Genomic DNA, 19641 nt, shown 5'->3' with positions numbered 1-19641 from the left:
TCTACTGCAAGCTTTCTAAACACCCTTTTCTCCTTTAAAAAAAAATCCACAGCGAAACTGAATATTTGATAGATGAAAGATTATATTGAAGGTTTTTTTTTCTTCTTTATTTTCATTTTCACTGACACCCTACATTCTGGGAAAGCCTTTTGGTTACATGAGATTCCTCAAACTTTATTGAAGCCATTCACAAATCCTCCAAGAAAAAGCTTATCAAATTAAATTTCTCAGTGTTGCAACTCTCCCTGGGCTCACAACTGATTTGAGATTGGAGTTTTTTGTTCAGTAAAATTTCCTTGCAATCCATCCAAATTGTTGTGTGTATCAACTGTCTGTTCCCTGTTATTATGGCTGGGTAGTCATCCCTGGTTGTGAGTGTCCCACAGTTTTTTAACCATTCACCTATTGAAGAATGTTTTATTTTTTTCCAGCTTTTGGCTATTACAAATAAAGCTGCTGTGAACATACATCTCACATACAAATAAAACTGCTATGTTCAGGTTTTTGTATGAACATGAATTTCTTTTCTCTGGGATGAATTCCCAAGAATGTGATTGCTGGGCTGTACGGTAAACACATGCTTAGTTTTTAAAGAAACTGCTACATTATTTCCAGAGTCCCTGTACAATGTTACATTCCAAACCTGAATATTTTAAAGTTAATATCTGCTTTTTTTTATTTATCATGTTTTGCTTTGTTTAAATTTTTCTTATTTCAAGATAATTCACACTTAACAGAAAAGGCACAGTAGTACCAAGAATTCCCGTAGACTCATCACCAAGATTAACCAAATGCTAATTTTGAACAATTCCTCTGGCAATCATTCTTTCTCTTTTCTGAATGGTTTGAAAGTAAGTTACAGATATTGCACTCCTAAATACTTCAGTGTGCATTTTCTAAGAACAAGGATATTCATGTGTATCACCACCATACAGTTACTATATTCAGGAAATTTAACAATTTTTATCTAAAATACAATTGTTTTGCAAATTTTGCTAATGCATCTTACAGCAAATCTTTTTTCTGGTCCATGGTCCAATCCCAGATCACACATCACAGTTATTTACATGTCTCCCTGGTCTCCTTCAATCTGGAACACTCCCTCAGCCCTTTTTGTTTTGTTTTGTTCTTTAGGCTTTCACGACACTGACATTTTTGAAGGCCCCATAATTTGTGGAATGTCTCTTAATTTGGTTTTGTTTGATATTCACAATTAAAATCAGTTTGTCGATTTTTGGCCCAAACATTACTACTGTGATGTTGTTTCTTGCTCAGGGCCCCATCTCAGGAGGCACAGGATGTCCGTTTGTCCCAATATTGGTGATGTCAACTTTGAGCACTTAATATTTAAGACGGTCGTGCCAGTTTAGATGTATTATGTACCCCAAACGCCACATTCTTTGATGCAATGTTGTGGGGGCAAATGTATTAGTGTTGATTTGATTGGAATTCTTTGATTGAGTGTTTCCATGGAGATGTGATGCAATCAACTGTGAGTGAAATGTTTGATTGGATAATTTCCATGGAGGTCTTACCCCACCCATTCAGGGTGGGTGTTAATTGGATCAGTGGAGTCCTATAAAGGAATTCACAGACAGAAAGACTCAGAGCAACTGAGAGCGACATTTTGGAGGAGCTGCAACTTGCAGAGACTTTTTGAAGATGGTCGTTGAAAGCAGAATTTTGCTGATGCTTTGGTACTAGCCCAGAGTTTGCCCTGAGAAGCTGCAGCCTAGAGAGGAACATCCTGGGAGAAAGCCATTTTGAAACTAGAACTCCGGAGCAGATGCCAGCCACGTGCCTTCCCAACTAACAGAGGTTTTCCGAACGCCATTTACCATCCTCCAGTGAAGGTACCCGATTGTTGGTGACTTACCTTGGACACTTTTATTATAACACTTATAAAAGCCAATCCATTTCTGGTATTTTGCAAAAAGGCAGCATTAGCAAACTGGAACAATAGTATTCGCCAGTTTTCACCACTGTAGAGTTATGTTTTTCCATTTGTAAGTAATGAGTATTTTGTGGGGACACCATGTAAATATCCTGTTGCTCATCAACTTTTCAGATTCTAGTTGTTGTAGTGTCCACTGACGATTCTTACCTGGAACAATTTTTATTATGATGGTTGCAAGTGTGATTTTCTAATTCTCTGTTTCCTTCCACATGTATTATTTGGCATTCCATAGTAGAGAAGGGTTTTCTCTCCTCATCTATCAGTAAGTCTATTTATGTAAATACCTTTCTATTTGTTATCATATGGACACATGGATTCTTATTTTATTCAATGGATTATAATCCATTACTATTATTTTAAATTTTTATGATCAAATTCTCCCAGATTTGGCCAACAGGGACCTCTTCAAGCTTGCTGCTGTGTCTTTCAACATGTCCCCATCATTATTCTAGAGCTTCCTCCCTTTTTGGCACAAGATGTTCCAGGCACAGCTTGTCCTTCCCCTGCCCTAGTCCTGCCATCAGCCGTTTCCTCCAAGTCCTTGGTTCCTTTTGTTAGAGAAACATCTGGGTGCTGGGTGTGCTCATTGCCGTGGGGCTGTCGTTGCTTCCAGGCCCTTCCAGAGGCTGAAGTGAGCTATGGGAACGCGGCAGAGCCTGGTCTGCTTGGTTGGTTTCTAGTTGCATTGCCTCCTGGGACAGCCAACAAGGTGAACACGGGGTGTTTTCTGAGTCGAGGGTCTCAGTGACTCCCTCCTTGGACTCTGCCTGGCCAAGCGGGGCAGCCACAAGAACTGTGTGGCAGAAGCAGTTCCCTGGAGGAGAGGAGAGAAGCAGGGTCTGCAGCCCAAGGAGAAGCCTGGTGAAATACCCACCGGGTAGAGTGTTTGGAAGATAAAGCTGCTTTGCCCCTCACAGAGCTCCTGGCTCAGAGGAGACCCTGGTAGATGGAAAAGTTGATGCTTCTATTATCACTGTCACTGTCGTCACACGAACAGAATGCTTCTTCCTTCTCCTTTCTTGGAAATGGGAGATTTATGTTGCTTTAATTTTTTGACTATGGGGTTGTCCCAAAATGGTGAAGGAAGCTATCGGGGGTGCCAAGGCCCAAGTGGATCCCAAGATGTTTGCATTCAGTGCAGCATACACTCTTGGCTCTGAGAGCTGAGTTATTAGATATAGTGGGGGATGTGGGTGGGGTGGGGCTAGGGACTGAAATAAATAGCATGAACAATCCTGTGGAAGAGAACAACCCAGGTTTGAAAATCATCAACAAAGTGCACAGCGAGGCAAGGGAGGTGAGCTGTGCAAGTGCAGAGTAGGATTCTGACTTTATTTAAAATTGTGATACTTTGTTCATCGTGGATTTTTGCATTAATTTTCATTTTTAAAATACTGCATGAAAATATTATTTATTTTGATTCCTGAGAGTTTTGGCTTCCTTTTTTTTAAAAAAAATCCTCAACCAAATGGGGAAGGAAAACCCAGCCAGTGAGACCAGCCTGCAAACCAGGAATCCTAACCATCAAGATCTGATTCAGCTTCAGGTAAGTAGTAACCTGGTCCAACCAGCAAATTCAAATATTTGGAAGACACCCCATTCATCAGGAAGTGGGGCCGCTTTATGGAGTTTGGGGGCTAAGTGGAAGCAGAAGAAGTTATGAAACCAGAGTCACCGGTCAGAAGAGGGTTGGCAGGAAACATGATGAAAGCCCAGGCTGTGGACTGGGCAGAGCCCCCAGGAAAGGGCCATCTCTGTGCTTTGGTTATGCCTTTGTGACGGGGTTCTGGGAGGCCCTCATCGGAGGGGGATGCTTTCATACACGTTTAGGATGCAAGTACTGTCCCTTAACAGTGCTTAGACCTTTTGTAGGCAAGTTCAAAAGTAAATAGAGCAAAAATCAGGGAGCCAATCTGGATCGTCCATTTCTTTATCTGATCCCACCTGTGCTGGACTGAATCCATTATGTCTCCCACAGAAGCCATGTTCTTTAATGCTTTAACCTTGTGGGGGCAGATTTATTAGTCTTTTGATTAGGGTGGGACCTTTTGATTGAATGTTTCCATGGAGATGTGACCCACTCAACTGTGGGGGAGACATTTTGATTAGATTATTTCCATGGAGGTGTGACCCTGCCCATTCAAGGTGGGTCTTCATTAGTTTACTGGAGTCCTTAAGAGAGCTCAGGGGCCGAGACAGACCTAGACACTTGGAGATGCAGACAGAAAGACATTTGGAGATGCTAAGCTAAGAGATGAATCCCAGAGTTTGCCCAGGAGAAGCTAAGAGAGGACCCCCAGATGCTTAGAGAGAAACACCCTAGGAGAACAAGCAAGGATGCACAGGCGCTGAGAGAGAGAAGCTAAGAGAGACAGAGGCCCAGAGACATTTTGGAGAAAGCCATTTTGAAACCAGAATCTGGGAACAAAGGACCAGCAGAAGCAAGCCAAGTGCCTTCCAGCTGACAGAGGTGTTCCACACGCCTATCTTCAGTGAAGGTATCCTCTTGTTGATGCCTTAGTTTGGACACTTTTATGGCCTTAGAACTGTAAATTTGTTACCTAATAAATCCCCTTTATAAAGCCAATCCCTGGTATTTTGCATAATGGCAGCTTTAGCAAACTGGAACACCAGCTCTTACTTATGTTGGTTTTGTGACACCTGAGTATTTATATGGATCATGTGGTCTTCCCAGCCTTCTTCCAGCTGTTTCTGTGGGATGGGCTGCTGGAACCAGGAAAGGCCTTCCCAGGGCTGGGAGCCCCAAGGCAGAACTGGGATTCCAATCTATGACTGTCTGACCTCAAAGCATGTGAGTGCTCTTGAAGCTGGTATGCTTATGTCCAGTCAAAACTGGCCCATTTATTAGGTGAATTAAATATAAGTTGCAAATGTCCATATAAAACATGGTTTACATTGTTTAATTTGTGCCACGTGGCTCTAAAACATGTCAACATGTCTGTTCATCATTTTAATTGGGAGGAGGTAAGGGAATTCAAAGTGAGAATTTCGATACTTAAATAGCAAGTAACTATGAGCAAATGCAGTAAATTAAAAAAACAGATGACCAAATAAATGACCAAAACGAATGGATTTGGGGTTTGATCAATAGAAAGTGAGCGTGACAGCAAGGCTTGAGGTTTAAGGCAGCAGGGTCTGGAATCCAATTCACTCCATATGACATCCTCTGTTGTGACATGGCCAACAATTGAATGGAAAGCAAAAAACTTGTGACTGTGCAACCCGAAAGGATTGTTATCACCAAGGATGGTTAGAAGGTGCATGTGACCAAGATTGCTCAGGAACAGTAACCATTCCACCCCAAGTTTCAAGGATGGTCCTGACTTCAAATATTTCCACCTGTTATCCCTTAACTCCACCACTACTTGAAGATCATGATTTCTCTTTGTTTGATTTGTAAATTACAGTCATGGCAAGCAAAGAGGGCTCTGGATGGTTGGGCCAAATCTGAGAGACAGTCTGAAGTCAGATCAGCAGCCTGCTATATCTCTGGGTGGTTTCAACCTTGGACAAACCTGCACTTCTCCGGGAACCATGGGAGATGGTCAAAGAGGCAGCAATTGAGCACCACTGGATCCCCCTGTCCCCTCTCAGCAGTTCCTTTACCCTGATTCCTTACTTCCAGCCTCCTCTTGTCCCAATGGAGAAGTCAAGCGTCTACAAGGCTAAAATTTAATACTGATTTTGTAAGATACTTTTTAGTTTACAAAGTACTTTTAATTACATTACCTAATTTAATGAGCTATCAACAAGGATAAGGATAAGTGATAAGTGTAACCAGTATAACAAAAGCCATGAGATAAGCTTGGGAAGTTCCCTGAAACAGGCCCTCTGCTGCAGAGGGAGACAGCAGGGAAGGTGGAGCGGCTGTCGGTGAGTAGGTCTGTGAGTGCTGGGTGGCATGGGCAAGACAGAATGGCTGAGCCACAGACCCCTCTTCCCAAGTGGCCCAGACCCTGGCTCACCACAGACCCCGAGTGATGCAGCACCCAGATCTGGAGCTTCTCCAAGAATCATCCCCTGCTAATCTTACCGAAGCCTCCTTGCTTCTCTGAGGCTTGGAGTGGGCCTGGAAGACCAGACCAATTTGTGATGCATAAATCTGAAATGAATTGAATGTCTGTCCCATTGACCATTTATCTCCAAGTGCCTCATTTATAATCAAGCATTGCAAAAGGTAAGAGTTGAGGAATTGGCAGTGTCTGGGATTTTATCTTTCTTGGCTGGACTTTTGCAACCACACTATGAATCTGATCCATGTTCCATTACCTCCTGGTAGGCAGTTCCTGTTTGGCTTTTGAGGTGGATTCTAGTTAGTCAAGTGCCCTGGATTACATGTGCATTTTCACTGGAGTTTTCCCTGTCATTCTCTGAAGAAAAATGAGAATGAGGCAGAGTCTCTGGCAGTGCCAATGGGGAAGATCCTTTCGGGCTGGGGACTTTTTGTGTCTTTCCAGACACATTAAGAACAAAGCTGCTGAGTCCAGTCGTGTCTGGCCAGGCACGTCCTTAGGCTTCTGGGGATACAGATGGGGAAGGGCTGGGCTGCCCACGCAGCTGCTCTCTGGCCAGTCCTTGGGGGCAGTTCCATGGAGAAAGAGTTGGGCTGAGGTGACAGTGTGGAGGCACTTGGGACGGCGAGCAACATAAATGTGGGTGGCGTGTGGGCTGCACCCTGTGGCTGGGTATCTGTGAGAGACCAGAGCCCCCAACCAGGGCTGCTGGTGCACAACAGGTGATGCCAGCAGCTGGATTTGAGGACATCCCCCTTTCCCTGTCAGAACCTCCATCATCCTCTCCAGGCTCCTCCTGATGCTAACAACCTCCCAGGCTTGCATCCTGGTGCCTAATGCCACTCCTGATTGGTTAAGGGAGGCCCTTGATGTTGTTACCTGGGGATCAAGGTGTCCTGAGGGGCAGCCTGGGGACTGGTAGAATCCAGAGGCCTAGTTAAGACCCAGCTCTGAGAATAGCCAAAAGATGGAAGCAACCCAAGCGCTCATCCACAGATGAACGGAGAAACAAAACGTTGCATATCCATACACTGGAATGTTATTTAGATGTAAAAAAAACATTAAGTTCCAATTCATGTGACAACATGGAGATGAACCTTGAAAACATTATGATGAGTGAAATAAGCCAGAAAGAAAAGGACAAATATTGAATGACCTCACTTCTATGAATTATCTGTAGTAAGTAAATTCATAGCTATAGAAAGAAGAGTACAGTTTACCAGGTCCAGAGGGATGGGGGTGGGTGTGGTGGGTGGGGTGAGTGGGGTGGGAAATTATTTGCTTGATAGGTACAGAGCTTATGTTTGGGGTGATGACAAGTTTTGGTAATGAATAATGGTAGCACAACACTGTGAATGTAATTGATACCATTGAAGTGTACACTTAAAAATGATTAAAATGAGAAATTTTGTGATATGTATATGTGTATAACCTATATATATGTTACCACAATTAAAAAAAAGACCTACCCCCGTCCTGCCCTGTCCAACCCCCAACTCCCACCCCCAACCCTGAGAAAAAGAAAGACCTGGCTCTGCCTCTGTCTGCTAAATGTTTGTTAGAGAAAAAAAATCAATAACGTTAGAGTTCATTTGATCTGAAATCTGCATTTCTGGGATGAGATGGGGCTAGGGGAAGGGAGGTCCAACATAGCATGGGATTTGAGAGCCTGAGTTTGGCGTTAGTGTTAGGCTCTGTCTCCACCTACCAGCCATGAGGCCTTGGGCAGATTTTTTACCCTCTGAACCTCAGTTTCTTCTGTGAAATAGAGGTTATCCTAGTTACTTAACACTGATTGAAAGCATCAAATGGGATGATACCTGTAAGTTTTTCTAGCCAAGTTCCTGGAAAAATTAGTTCACAATAGATGGGTGGCTATTGGAAGCTACTAGGAGAAAATTAAGACCCAGAGGGGTTAAATGAATTGCCCCAAGTCAGACAATGAGTGGTATTTGTTCCATTACACCACACTGTGGCCAAAAGAAGTGCCAACAGAAAAAAGTGCAGGTCTGTAGGCCACATATATGACAGGAAAAGGGTCAACGTAAATCTGCAAAAGACAACAACCTAATACAAAACTGGACAAAAGATAGGAAGAGGCCACCTCTTAGAAGAAGAAATGCAGATGGTCAATAAGCAAATGAAAAGATGCTCAATCTTATTTTCAGAAAATACTAGTGAAAATAACAAGGAAATATTAGGTTAACCCATTTGCTGAGGATTAAAAAGAGACTAATACCCAATATTGAGATGATGCAGGAAAACGGGTGCTCTCAGAATCTTTTGGTGGGAGTGTAAATTTAAAAAACATGTACTATTATGCAAATTTATTTGAGGTTGTTTTGTTTTTGTAATATGTAATAGGTGAATGCTTTTGCTTGGTGTAAAAAGTTCAAACAACACAGAGATACATAGAATAGGCATGAGTGTTCGCCTTCACCGCCATATCATCTCACCCCAACCTGACCCCACTTCCCTTTTCAGGTAAAACCACTTCCAAGTTCAGTGTGTCTCCTTCTAGTCCTTCATCTAGGCATGTGTACAAATATGTGAAGAAACAAGATATGTGGTTTTAAAAACATAAATGAAATGTTACACATACATGCTTCAACTTTCAATTCTTTCCATGTCTGTTCATATAGATTTTGTTCTCCTTTTTAATATTTGCATAGTTTACATGGTAGAGATATACCATACGTTGTTTAACCACTCCTTTATTTAGGGGCATTTAGGTTTTTTTCCAGAAATTTTGCCCTTGGAGTTATGTCACCCTCTGTGCTGGGCTGAATCTGTTATGTACCCCATAAAGACTATGTTCTTTTAATCTATTCTTGTAAGGGCAGACCTATTGTGGTGGGAACTTTTGATTAGGTTGTTTACATGGAGATGTGACCACCCAATTCAAGGTGGGTCTTAATTCTCTTGATGGAGTCTTTTATTAGAGGATAAAAGGCAGATGAAATGCAGAGAGACATTTTGGAGACAGCTATTGAAACCAGAACCAGGAGAGAAGCTAAGAGATGAAATCCGGAGTTTGCCCCGGAGAAGCTAAGAGTGGACTCCCAGACACTTAGAGAGAAAATGCCTCAGAAGAAGCAAGAGGAACCCACAGGAGCTGAGAAAGCCATTGAATCCAGAGCCCAGGAGAGAAGGACTAGCAGATGTCGCCATGGGCCTTCCCATGTGACAGAAACACAGATGCCAGCAGCCTTTCTTCAGAGAAGGTATCTTCCTTTTGATGCCTTAATTTGGATATTTTCATGGCCTTAAAACTGTAAATTTGTAATCTAATAGATCCCCATTGAAAAAGCCAACCCATTTCTGGTATATTGCATTCCAGCAGCTTTGGCAAACCAAAACACCCTCATAAGATCATATTTATGCACAAGTGCAATTCTTTTGGTGAGATAGGTTCAATGTCTAGTCTGTTTTACTTGGCACAGGCCTTCTAGGCTGTCCCCTGACAAAGGCTCTAGGAACTTACCTTTTCACCAGGAATTTAGGTAAGGGTCTGCTTTTACATATATACATATACATATACATATATATATATATATATATATATATATATATTTTTTTTTTACAGAAAGGTTTTTGAAGGCCATCTGTTAATTTGTATCAAAATTTTATCATATCACTAAAACACTCATGTGGACAAAGATACAGATATGGGGTGATCATACAGAAACAACAAAGATCTGGAAACATCAAGCATCCAGCAAAAGGTAATTGGGTAATATTCCTGGAGCCTCCATCTGTGCACAGGTGAGGATGAGTCCATGTGTCAGAACCTCAGGACAGGGAGCACATGTTTAAAGCCTGTACATGTCACTCTTGAGTGTGCTCAGCTTCACAGAATCCCAGCTGCCCCTGTGCCTCTGCCGTACACACCCCGAGCACCCTTTGCAGGGGGCTCTCCGATGTAGACCCCATGCCAGTTCTTATGACCGGGATTATATAATTTTCCACTTTCCTTTTGCTTTCTCATGTTGGAATCTGCCATGGGGTTCTTCCTATACTGAACCATGGCTCATCTGTGAAAAATTAATTTACATCATCTATTCGGCACAAGAGAAACTTGTGCAGTTTAGAAGTGCCGCATCACTTAGGGGAAGAGTGGAAGAAGAATGTGATCTCCCTCTTCTATTTTCATTTCTCATTTTTTTTTTTTTACCCCTGATCACTGTTGTCCCCTCTGTGAAGACAAGCGGATGGGGGTGTTGGGTGGTTAATTCCACAGCAAGAACAGATCCCTGGAGGCTGCTGGGTGACCAGAACTGGGGGTGCCAGACTGCCCTAAGGATGCAATCTCCTTTTTCATCTTCCTTCTTGGTGGGGGTGGAGGAGGCAATCTCAAGAGGTGCTAATTGTGAAAAAAGGTTGCTGATAATGAGAAAGGAGAAGATAAGGAAATGGGCTCCCAGTCAGTCTTCCTTTCTCCCTTCTCTTCCTTTTTTCCTTCCTTCCTCCATCTACCAAGCACTGCTGAGACTTTTTTGGGTCCCAGGCATCCGGCACACAGGTGCTGAGGATGTTTTCTGAGAATTGGAGGAGTGGGGGGCAGACACAGAAGCAAGCAGTGTGATACAGGTTATGGAATCTATGAGAGATGTGGGGAGATGTTCAGTGGCAGCTCAGAGGAAAGGTCCTTTCCCCACGGAAGGGAACGGCGGGGTGAAGGGAGCCCAGATGGTGTTTCACCCTCCCAGATGTGGGCCGGCTGTAGTCATGCCAAGGTGAGCTTTGCTCTGAAATCATTAATGTCCTCGGCCTGTCATGTTCACTGATGTGTTTTGACTCCTGTTTTTTTTGGTCTTGGGTATTTTTATAGTGTATACATTATATTAGTAAGTAGTACATATATATAATATGCATTTAGGGTATGTGCTAAAACAGGGTTTTCTGATGGGATGGTCAAAAAAGTCTGGGACTCTTGATCTCTGCAGAAAATTTTGAAAAGCACATTCAATCTGAGGAAGGCCCAGAATCCTCACAACTGCCCAAGGTGCAGACATTCTGAAAAGTCTACCTGAGCCCATGTGGCAGCTTCCCTCTCTGCACACATGTAGAGCAACAGCATCAGTGGGGAGAGTGGAGGACCCCCAGGGGACTGGCACACCATTCAAAGAAGGCCTAGGAGTTGCAAACCAGAATCTTCCAGGGTAAATTAGGACCACAGGCTGGGTTTCCCTGCAGCAACCATGACAAACTGGACGTGATGCCTTCAGTGGGGAACCAGCTACCTCACACAGTCCCCTTACCTGCCTGGCCTTGGAAGACATCTTGGTGTGCTACCAACAACACACTTGCAAAGCCTCACCACTTGGAAGACACTCCCAGGTGAGTTTATTTCTATTGAGTTCTATTGAGTTTATTTCTATTTAGTTTGGACCAAAAAAAGATGGTTACTCATTTTATTCATAATAGCCCCCAAATGGAAAAAAAACCCAAGCATCCATTGATAGGGGAATGGGCAAATGAATTATAATAGAGCTATATAATGGAATAATCAGCAATAGAAAGGAACAAACTACTGAAACACACAACACACTGGAATACTTTTGTGCTTCAAAAGACTTTGTCAGCAAGGTGAAAAGGTAGCCAAATCAATGGGAGAAAATATTTGGAAATCACATATTTGATAAGGTTTAATATCCAGAATATATAAAGAAATCCTATAATTTAACAATAAAAAGACAGACAATCCAATTTAAAAAACAGGCAAAAGACTTGAATAGACATTTTTTTCCAAAGAGGAAATGCCTAAGAAGATATGAGAAGATGCTCAACATCACTAGCTATTAGGGAAATGCAAATCAGTACCACAATGAGATATTTTACATCTATTAGAATGGCCATTATTAAACAAACAGAAAACTACAAGTGTTGGAGAGGATGTGGAGAAATAGGAACACTAATTCACTGCTGGTGGGAATGTAAAATGGTACAGCCACTGTGGAAGATTGTTTGGCGGTTCCTCAGGAGCTAAGTATAGAATTGCCATATGATCCAGCAAATCTGCTGCTAGGTGTATATCCAGAAGAACTGAAAGCAGAGACTAGAACAGATATTTGCACACTGAAGTTCAAAGTGGCATTATTCACAATTGCCAAAAGATGGAAGCAACCCAATGTCCATCAACTGATGAATGAATAAACAAAATGTGGTATATACATACAATGGAATATTATTCAGCAGTAACGAATGAGGTCTTGATGCATGTGACAACATGGATGAACCTGGAGGACATTACGTTGAGTGAAATAAGTCAGACATAAAAGGACACATATTGTATGATTTCACTAATAGGAACTACTGTAATTATAAGAAGCAAATTTATAGTGTTAGAATCTAGAGTATTGGTTACCAAGAGACAGAATGGGGATAGAGAATGGGGAGCTGATGCTTAATTTGTGCAGAATTTCTATTTAGGTTGATTGTAAATGTTTAGAAATGGATAGTGGTGATGGTAGCACATTACTGTCAGTATAATTAACAGCACTGAATTATGTTTGTGAATGTGGTTGAAAGGGGAAGTTCTGAGTTGTGTTTGTTACTAGAAGGAAAGTTAGGAGATAAAACAGGATTGTATAACAGCGAACCCTGTTGTGGACTTTGGACTGTGGTTAATAGTACAAATATAAGAATGTTCTTTCATGCATTATAACAAATGTGCAACTCTATTATAAGGTGTTTACAACGGGGTGGTGTACGGGAAAAAATACACCTAATGTCAACTATGGACTATAGATAACAGTAATTTTAATACTTTCCTTAAATGTAACAAAATTACCATACTAATGCAAAGTTTCAACCATGGGGGGTATATGGAAACACTGTATTTTTTACATGACTCTTCTGTAAAACCACAACTTCTCTAATTAAAAACAAAATAAAAAAATTAACAACAAAAAAAGACACAAAGTATTTGTATGAAATGTACACAGAAATAAATCTATATAGAGACAGAATTAGATTAGTGCTTACGTAGGGCTGGGGAAGGATAGAGGGATTGACAGGTTACTGCTAAGCAATAGTTGGTTTTTCTTTTTGGCGTAATGGAAATGTTCTAAAATTGTGGTGAAGAATGCATAAGTGTGATTATACACTTGGGATGGATTGTATGGTATGTGAACATCTCTCAATAAAACTACTTAAACAAACAAACAAACAAGAAAACTGTGCAATCACCTTGAGCTCTCAGCTCTTCTGGTTTCCTCAGTTTCAAGCCAGATGTAGTCTTAACGTTCCATGTATAAACAAATGCAATACATCCTCATCATGGAAAATATAAAAGAGAAAAAAAACCACCAGCACAAAGCACCAGTCAGTCACTTTAACACTTAGAAATAACCATAGTTTGCATTTTGATTAATATATTTCCCATTTTTACTGTGCACAAACACACTATATTTTAAAAATGGGATTTACAATATATAGTTTAATCACCTGGCTTATAACTAAATATATTGCAAACATTTTCCCTCTTCTTCTACAAAAGTTAAAAAAATTGCATATTATAGAGAAAACAATTTATTAACCAATCTTGTTGGAGGAAATTTAGATGTATATATTTTTTTTTTGAAGATTTTCTCCAGCATACAATGCCTTGGGAAAGAGGGACTTTCCTGACTTAGGAGGTTTTCTAGAGGTGATAGAAATTTGCTCTTCAATTTAGTTTCTTAACTTGCTTCTATACATCCATCTAACCATCATGCAAGTAACCCACTTTCCTTTCTCCACTGTCTCTCCATTTACTTCCTCTTTCTTCCCCACCTCTGGTTTGCAGGCATCCTTCCATCACCCCAGCACTCCTGTCCCCTCACCTCTAGCATCTCTCTCCTCCACTTTAAAACACTTTCCTTCTGTTTCTTTTAAAGATTCTGTCTTTATTGACTTTTATTGACTCTACTAAAAACTTTATGCTCCGTTCCCCATTAGGATTAGACTTTAATAACCTGGAGACAGAATTCAATTGTTTAAAAGAAAATATTAATCAGAATTCCTTCTCATTGGTTAGAGCTCATGATTCAAGAAACAAAGGACAAGGGTACAATGTAGATATGGCTGACTTTTTTTTAAAGTAGTTTTTGGTGGGAGGCTGGGGGTGGAGTGAGGGAAGTAGCTGGTACTTTAAGGAAGTGTTAGGAACTCTTATGGAAATGTACTCATTATTGGAAGGCAACTAATATATGATCATCTTTCAGGTATGATATTAGAGTGGTGACCTTGCTGGCAGCCATGAAATTTCCATGGTATACAAGGTTGTTGCAGAGAAAGGCAAATGTTGATTAATAGTAACTTTGTGTAGAAAGGCAAAAGCAAGCCAGCATAAGAGTAGTAAATGCAGATGGCACCAAATCTGGAGTCCTGGAAGCCGTGAGGTGCTCATTCATCACGTGGCCATCTGGAAGGTAGAGAAACTCAGTCATTAAAGAAAACCCCTTTGGCAGTTTATCCTGCTGCCCACACACGTGGCCTATCTATGCAAGCCAAAAATCACGGGGGCCCAACAGTTGATGAGTACAGTATGCTTAGGGGATCAATAGTACCAGCTGATCCTCTGAAAAAGATCAACACAAGTTGCCACGGGCCTACTGTTAACTCCCTCTTCCCCAGATGCATGCTCTCATGCTTTGTAACCTGCCCCATGGGTGACACCTTCAATTGCAGGGGTGGGACAGAACTTGGTTAGGCTCTGAGGATAAGGGGAGGGCGTGCTTTGGGCCCCAAGTTCCGGGAAGGAAACATGGTACCCACTTGTCCGTTTAACCTGCCCTCGTCACCTGCCTTCCCCCAGCCTGACACTGAGGAATGCATATGGAATAGACATAATTCCTAAGTAAAGTGTTTGTTTTCAATCCTTTCTGGACTTGAACATTTTCAAGTTTTAACACCCACAAGGGTCAGAACCATGTAGGGCCTCTGACCTTGGGTGATCCTGGGAAGACCCTGTCTCTTCTTGTCCTCCTTCTGGCCCCTGCCTTTCTTTTTGTTTTTTTTCAAATTAATATGAACCAATAAGATGGAAGAATTCAAAGATCAATTACTAGCGGGGCTGTACAGGGGACTTTTAGGATCCAGGAAAAAGTTCCTAAAGGAGGGGGGGGATAAAGCCTCGTGTGGAATTTTAGGGGTGTTCACTGGATTTCGGTGCCCTGACACTGCTGTGACACTAATTGAGTGGTTCATCCTGGGGCCCATTTGGATGCCCCTCCTCAAAGAAAAGAAACACCAGAGAGCACCTCTCTGAGTTTTAAGAAACCGAGTCTTTTCTTGTTTATTTCTTCAGTAGAAGCTCACAGGCTATAAAAGGATGTCAAATAGACTTGAAATGGCAGCACAACCAGCTACATTTCTAACGGAGCAAACATCAAGGTTGCCAATGTGACTATCCTATCTGGAGTCCCTGACGCTTTTACAAGCAGAACATTGGCATTTTCTGCCCTGAGGTTCTACGGAAGGGAGACCTTGTTAACTAAGTGTCTCCAGGCAACTAACCAACCTGAGAGGGCAAAGGAGAGGAACACCCGCTTACCACAACCAGGTAGAAATGTTTGAGAAAAGCAGCGAAGCCAGCCTTGCCAGCATCTGCACATGGAACACTTCCTGGGGAGCCAGGTGTCATGGGGCACAGAGCCACAGTTCCTGAGAAAGAACAGAAAAGGAAAGGCATATGCATTTTAAATTCCCACTTCTTCCCATTACTCTCCAATCCCCCCCCCCCCCAATGGCTTACTCTCTGCGCATGTCACGCTCACAGTTCCGTCCATGGAAGTAGGGGGGGCAGGCACAAAAGGACCCTAGCATGCAGGTTCCCCCATTCAGACAGCAGGTTTTGTTGAGCTCCTTAGCTGAAATGTGAGAAGAGATGGAGGAGAGGGTGAAGGGATTGCAAAGCCAGGAAGGCAATTCCTGTGAGTAAAGGTTAACTGGCTATGGGCTTATTTCCCCCAAAGTGTTTACAGATGTCCAAAAATTGTAATCCTCACAGTTAGTAAGACTGTGCTTTTTAGTGCTCTCGATACCTATGCCTTTTGAGCAAAGCAATTTTTATCATTCACAGGCCCGGTAGTGGTTCCCCGCATCCCGGGTAGGGGTGGGTCAAAAAGGTACTCAGGAGTCAAACGAAGGCTGGGAACAGAGATATTACTCTGTAAGTCTAAGGCAGATGGAACTTACTGTTCTGGATTCCTGGGAACGGCACAAGCTGGAAAGGCTGATGACGAACTGCAGGTTCCTTCTGAGACCGAGCGTCGGCACCTCTGAAGTCCAGGTCTCCCTGTGACGGATGTGCAAGTTCATGGTGGACCAGAGCTTAAAGACAGAATCAACCCATGGAATCTCCGTTCCAGGTCACGTGAAAAGTGTCAGCGATCAAGAGGTAAAAAAAGGTCTCTCACCAGCAACTAATCCCAGTTCTAATGCTTTGGAAATGGCCATGATCAAAATCACACTAGGAGGAGGAAATCAGACATCTGTTAGCAAAACAAAGCAAAGCAAACCCTTGTAGTCAACACCTGGCTCCTCCCTAAGGAAGAGACCACAGACCGCTAAGGAATCTGTGAGCACCACCTCCCTCCTTCATTTTTTTCCCTCTTTCTTGTTTTAATGGTTGCCTAATTCATGCAACAACATAAAGAAAAATGTCCAACTCTTTCCATATGTATTATTACTACTTAGGCGCTGTCTTCATGTTATTCAAAGTAGGCATAAATCCTTTATCTTCTATTTCACATTACAGTTTTCGTTTAAGAATTTTAAAACGGCTACATGATATTCCACATTATTGACGAATCATATTTTACAAACTTTCATTTAAAAGGTTCAAGGTTAAATTTATTTTTTGCTATTATACTTACTGGTTTTGCAAATATTGAATCTGTCTAAACCTTTAACCTTTTCAGAAAGACTTTTTAATTTGGTTGTAATATTGGCCTTTTCACACAGAAGAGCAGGAAAACACTACCCATTTCATAGGGAGAGCCAGAAACGTGATTGAAAATGTTAAAAGCCAACAGCAAAGTTGGATGTGTGAGGTTCCCCGTCTTTCAGGAAAAGCAGTTGCACCATTAACTCTTTTAAGGTTTAAATAAGATTAAATCAAACAGCAGTGCTGCAGGACATTGACTCCTAAACTAGCAGTCTCTAGTAATCACAAATTCACGTCCAAGATTGGTTCATACCTTGAAGAAAAGCACTCCATCTTCCTGCGGTCCACAGCTCTTAATTTAGGAGAAAAAAATAATAGCATGGCTTTAATTGACCCAGGCATTGCCAAAACACCCAAAGAAAAACATTAATTTCCTGAAGTGAAAATGAGAATTTAAAAAGAAAAATACCCCCAATAAGAAATGCGCTTTCCCCAGAAGGTCTTAGGAGAAATGGGAGTCAGGATATCCAAGAAACTGGAGCTCATCACTCTTCGGCACTAAGGAATGCTCTGACCTAGAGCCTGGGACTTGGCCTTCCTGGGGAATCTCCTTCCTCAACAACAAACCTCTGGGGTGGCAGGGGGTGGCGGGGGTCGGCGGGGGGCCGACGCCCGGGACAAAGCCCAAACGTCCCGGGACCGAGGTGAGAGGCCGCCAAGGGGCTGAAACAAAGCGAGATAATGGAAAAGGCGGAGTCTTGCAAAACTGTGGTTAACTAGTCCGAGTGTCTCTGTCAATATTTGACGGTTAAAAACATGTCAGATTTGGTCTTGAAAAAAGGTAAATCAATTACTCTATCAAGTTGGTGACTCCAGGTTGGAGGAGCGGTGGAAAGATGCGTCTCTCGAGGCGTTTGATAATTTATTTCTAGGGTTCATTTCTTGCAATTTGCTTTCATCTTTGTTTTTCCAAGAAGCCTTACGCTTCGTCGTGGGGATACTCAGGTGGCTGAGACAGGTAAGCTCTCCGTCCGCGGGAGGTTAGGTTCGTGGGGAGAAAGACCAGGAGGCATGCAAATTAAGATGCAGCCCGTGGGATGCTGGCTCGCGAAGTTCAGGGTCCAGAGGGGCCCCCTCGGGATTCCAGGCCTCGTAGGAGTGTGGGTGTCAATTCCAGGCGGACCTGAGCTGCCAGTGGAGGCTGGAGGGAGCGGGAGCGGGCGCCGGGTGCACGCGCAGGGGAGGAGCCGAGCTGGGAGGGGCGAATGTGCGGGAGGCGCAACCCTCGCCGGCAGCAGGAGGCGGGGGTGGGGGCACAGCCGCCCAGGGTCTGCAGTCGGGGTGCGAGGACGGCAGATTGCAAACTCGAGCCTGGCCCGCGCCAAAAAAAGCTCGTGAACACCGCAATCCGGATGGGAGGCCATTTCAGCCTTGCCAATAGGTTTTACTTGGATTTCATCGCAGTCCCCCAGTGCCCAGCGCGGTCTCTCCCATCCCCTCGTACCCCAAGGCACTGGGAATGACCTCCAGATTTAGGTATGTCACATGTTACCGCAAGTGTTTATTTGGCATTTGCGCGGAGTCCCAGACAAGAGCCGGTATCCTGTCACCTGATTTCTCAATTCTCCAGGTTATTTAGTTCGTTACTAAATTCGTCCAAAGGCACGAATAGCTTCGAAATCTCGTTTAATTCTGATTTCTAAAGTACAAGCCTATTTACCTATATAGCTAGGCACACGAATATGAAGCTTTCATGCAGTTCCGTTTTCACCGGTCTCGGTTCGCCGGGTCCGTGCGGTGGCAGACTGGAACAGCAGCGTCCGAGGCCCTTTCGGCCTCAGCGTCCGCGAATGCGAAGGGCTCACGGGTGCTGACGAGCGCCGTCGTCTCCTACACCGCGTCTTGAGAGAATGCCACTTACAATTCCTTCTATTGGGGAATAGGGCCTCATGAGAGCAATTGTGGGGTGCTGCCCTTTTGCCTATAACCAGCATTTCCAACTCAACAGCAGGCTGCTACTTAACACCTGCTGCGCAACAACTGCTCCCTGCATGGCCTTGCAGCTTTTTAAAGATTCCTCGGGACTGAGGAACTTGGCCTGAAGCTCTAGGAAGCCGGAAGTGGGGGAGGGTTCCGGGGAGCTGAAGGTCTGCTGGGCGACTCCGCCGGAGCTGCCGTGAGATAATACTTAATATCGTGCATTTGCGCGGTACTTTCTGCATCACAATTCAACGTGCTCTATAGATATGTAGAGTCGGCGTCGTTAGTCCCGTTTTAAGGACGAGACAACAAATTCCGCTTGGGGATTTAAATATCTTTTTTTTGGGGGGGGGGGGTCGCAGATCTATGGCAGAACTGGCAGCAGAACACAACCTTGGCGCGCGCACGTCCTCATCGAAAGGCCCCGGCCGCTGAGCGCGGTGTGTCTGAACCCCGGCCGGCCGGGCCTGGGCTGGGAGTCTCTCGCGGGCAGCCTCGCCCCCTCCCTTGTAAAAGGCGCTGGTAACAGAGTGACGAACAAAGGTTCTTGGCTTCTGTGGACCGCACTGTTGCTCTTTGAGCTGTTGTGTATTAAAAACTGGGCTAAGAGGGACAGAATTATGTGCTTAATAATCATACAAATACGGATTTGGCTTAAAACCATCCAAGTAACCACTCAATAAAAAATAATTGGAGCAAAAGTATTGCAGTGAAAGGATAGACTTCCAGTGGCTGGCTAAAATTCAAAGAAGAAAACAAATTTGGAGATTGGGATAGATTTTAGGTGTAAAAATTTA

The 19641-nt window shown here is 43.2% G+C and overlaps 2 protein-coding genes across 3 annotated transcripts in view; one reads left to right on the top strand and one right to left on the bottom strand.

Annotated features, from left to right (window-relative positions):
* Window positions 1-13508: 13508 nt before the first annotated feature.
* On the bottom strand, window positions 13509-18474 carry TDGF1 (teratocarcinoma-derived growth factor 1). 2 transcript variants are annotated; one of them, XM_037849353.1, is made up of 7 exons: window positions 17334-18474; window positions 17178-17216; window positions 16395-16447; window positions 16174-16308; window positions 15731-15845; window positions 15530-15639; window positions 13509-14398 (listed from the first exon to the last, which is right to left on the bottom strand). In XM_037849353.1, the coding sequence occupies exons 1-7, from the start codon at window positions 17408-17410 to the stop codon at window positions 14283-14285; spliced, it is 645 nt and encodes a 214-aa protein (XP_037705281.1). In that variant the 5' UTR covers window positions 17411-18474; the 3' UTR covers window positions 13509-14282. The 2 variants fall into 2 exon arrangements, with proteins under 2 accessions (XP_037705281.1, XP_037705288.1); XM_037849360.1 differs by having other exon boundaries at window positions 17719-18474.
* Window positions 18183-19641, top strand: part of LRRC2 (leucine rich repeat containing 2) — a 96250-nt gene continuing 94791 nt past the window's right edge. Inside the window, exon 1 of the mRNA XM_037849333.1 lies at window positions 18183-18400. The gene's annotated coding sequence lies outside the window, so the exon portion shown is untranslated. The remainder of the gene's footprint in view (window positions 18401-19641) is intronic.

Source organism: Choloepus didactylus, chromosome 1 (assembly GCF_015220235.1).
Source record: "Choloepus didactylus isolate mChoDid1 chromosome 1, mChoDid1.pri, whole genome shotgun sequence".
NCBI lineage: Eukaryota > Metazoa > Chordata > Mammalia > Pilosa > Megalonychidae > Choloepus > Choloepus didactylus.
Note: the sequence above shows the minus strand (reverse complement) of the source record. Positions and strands in the feature narration are given on the sequence as shown.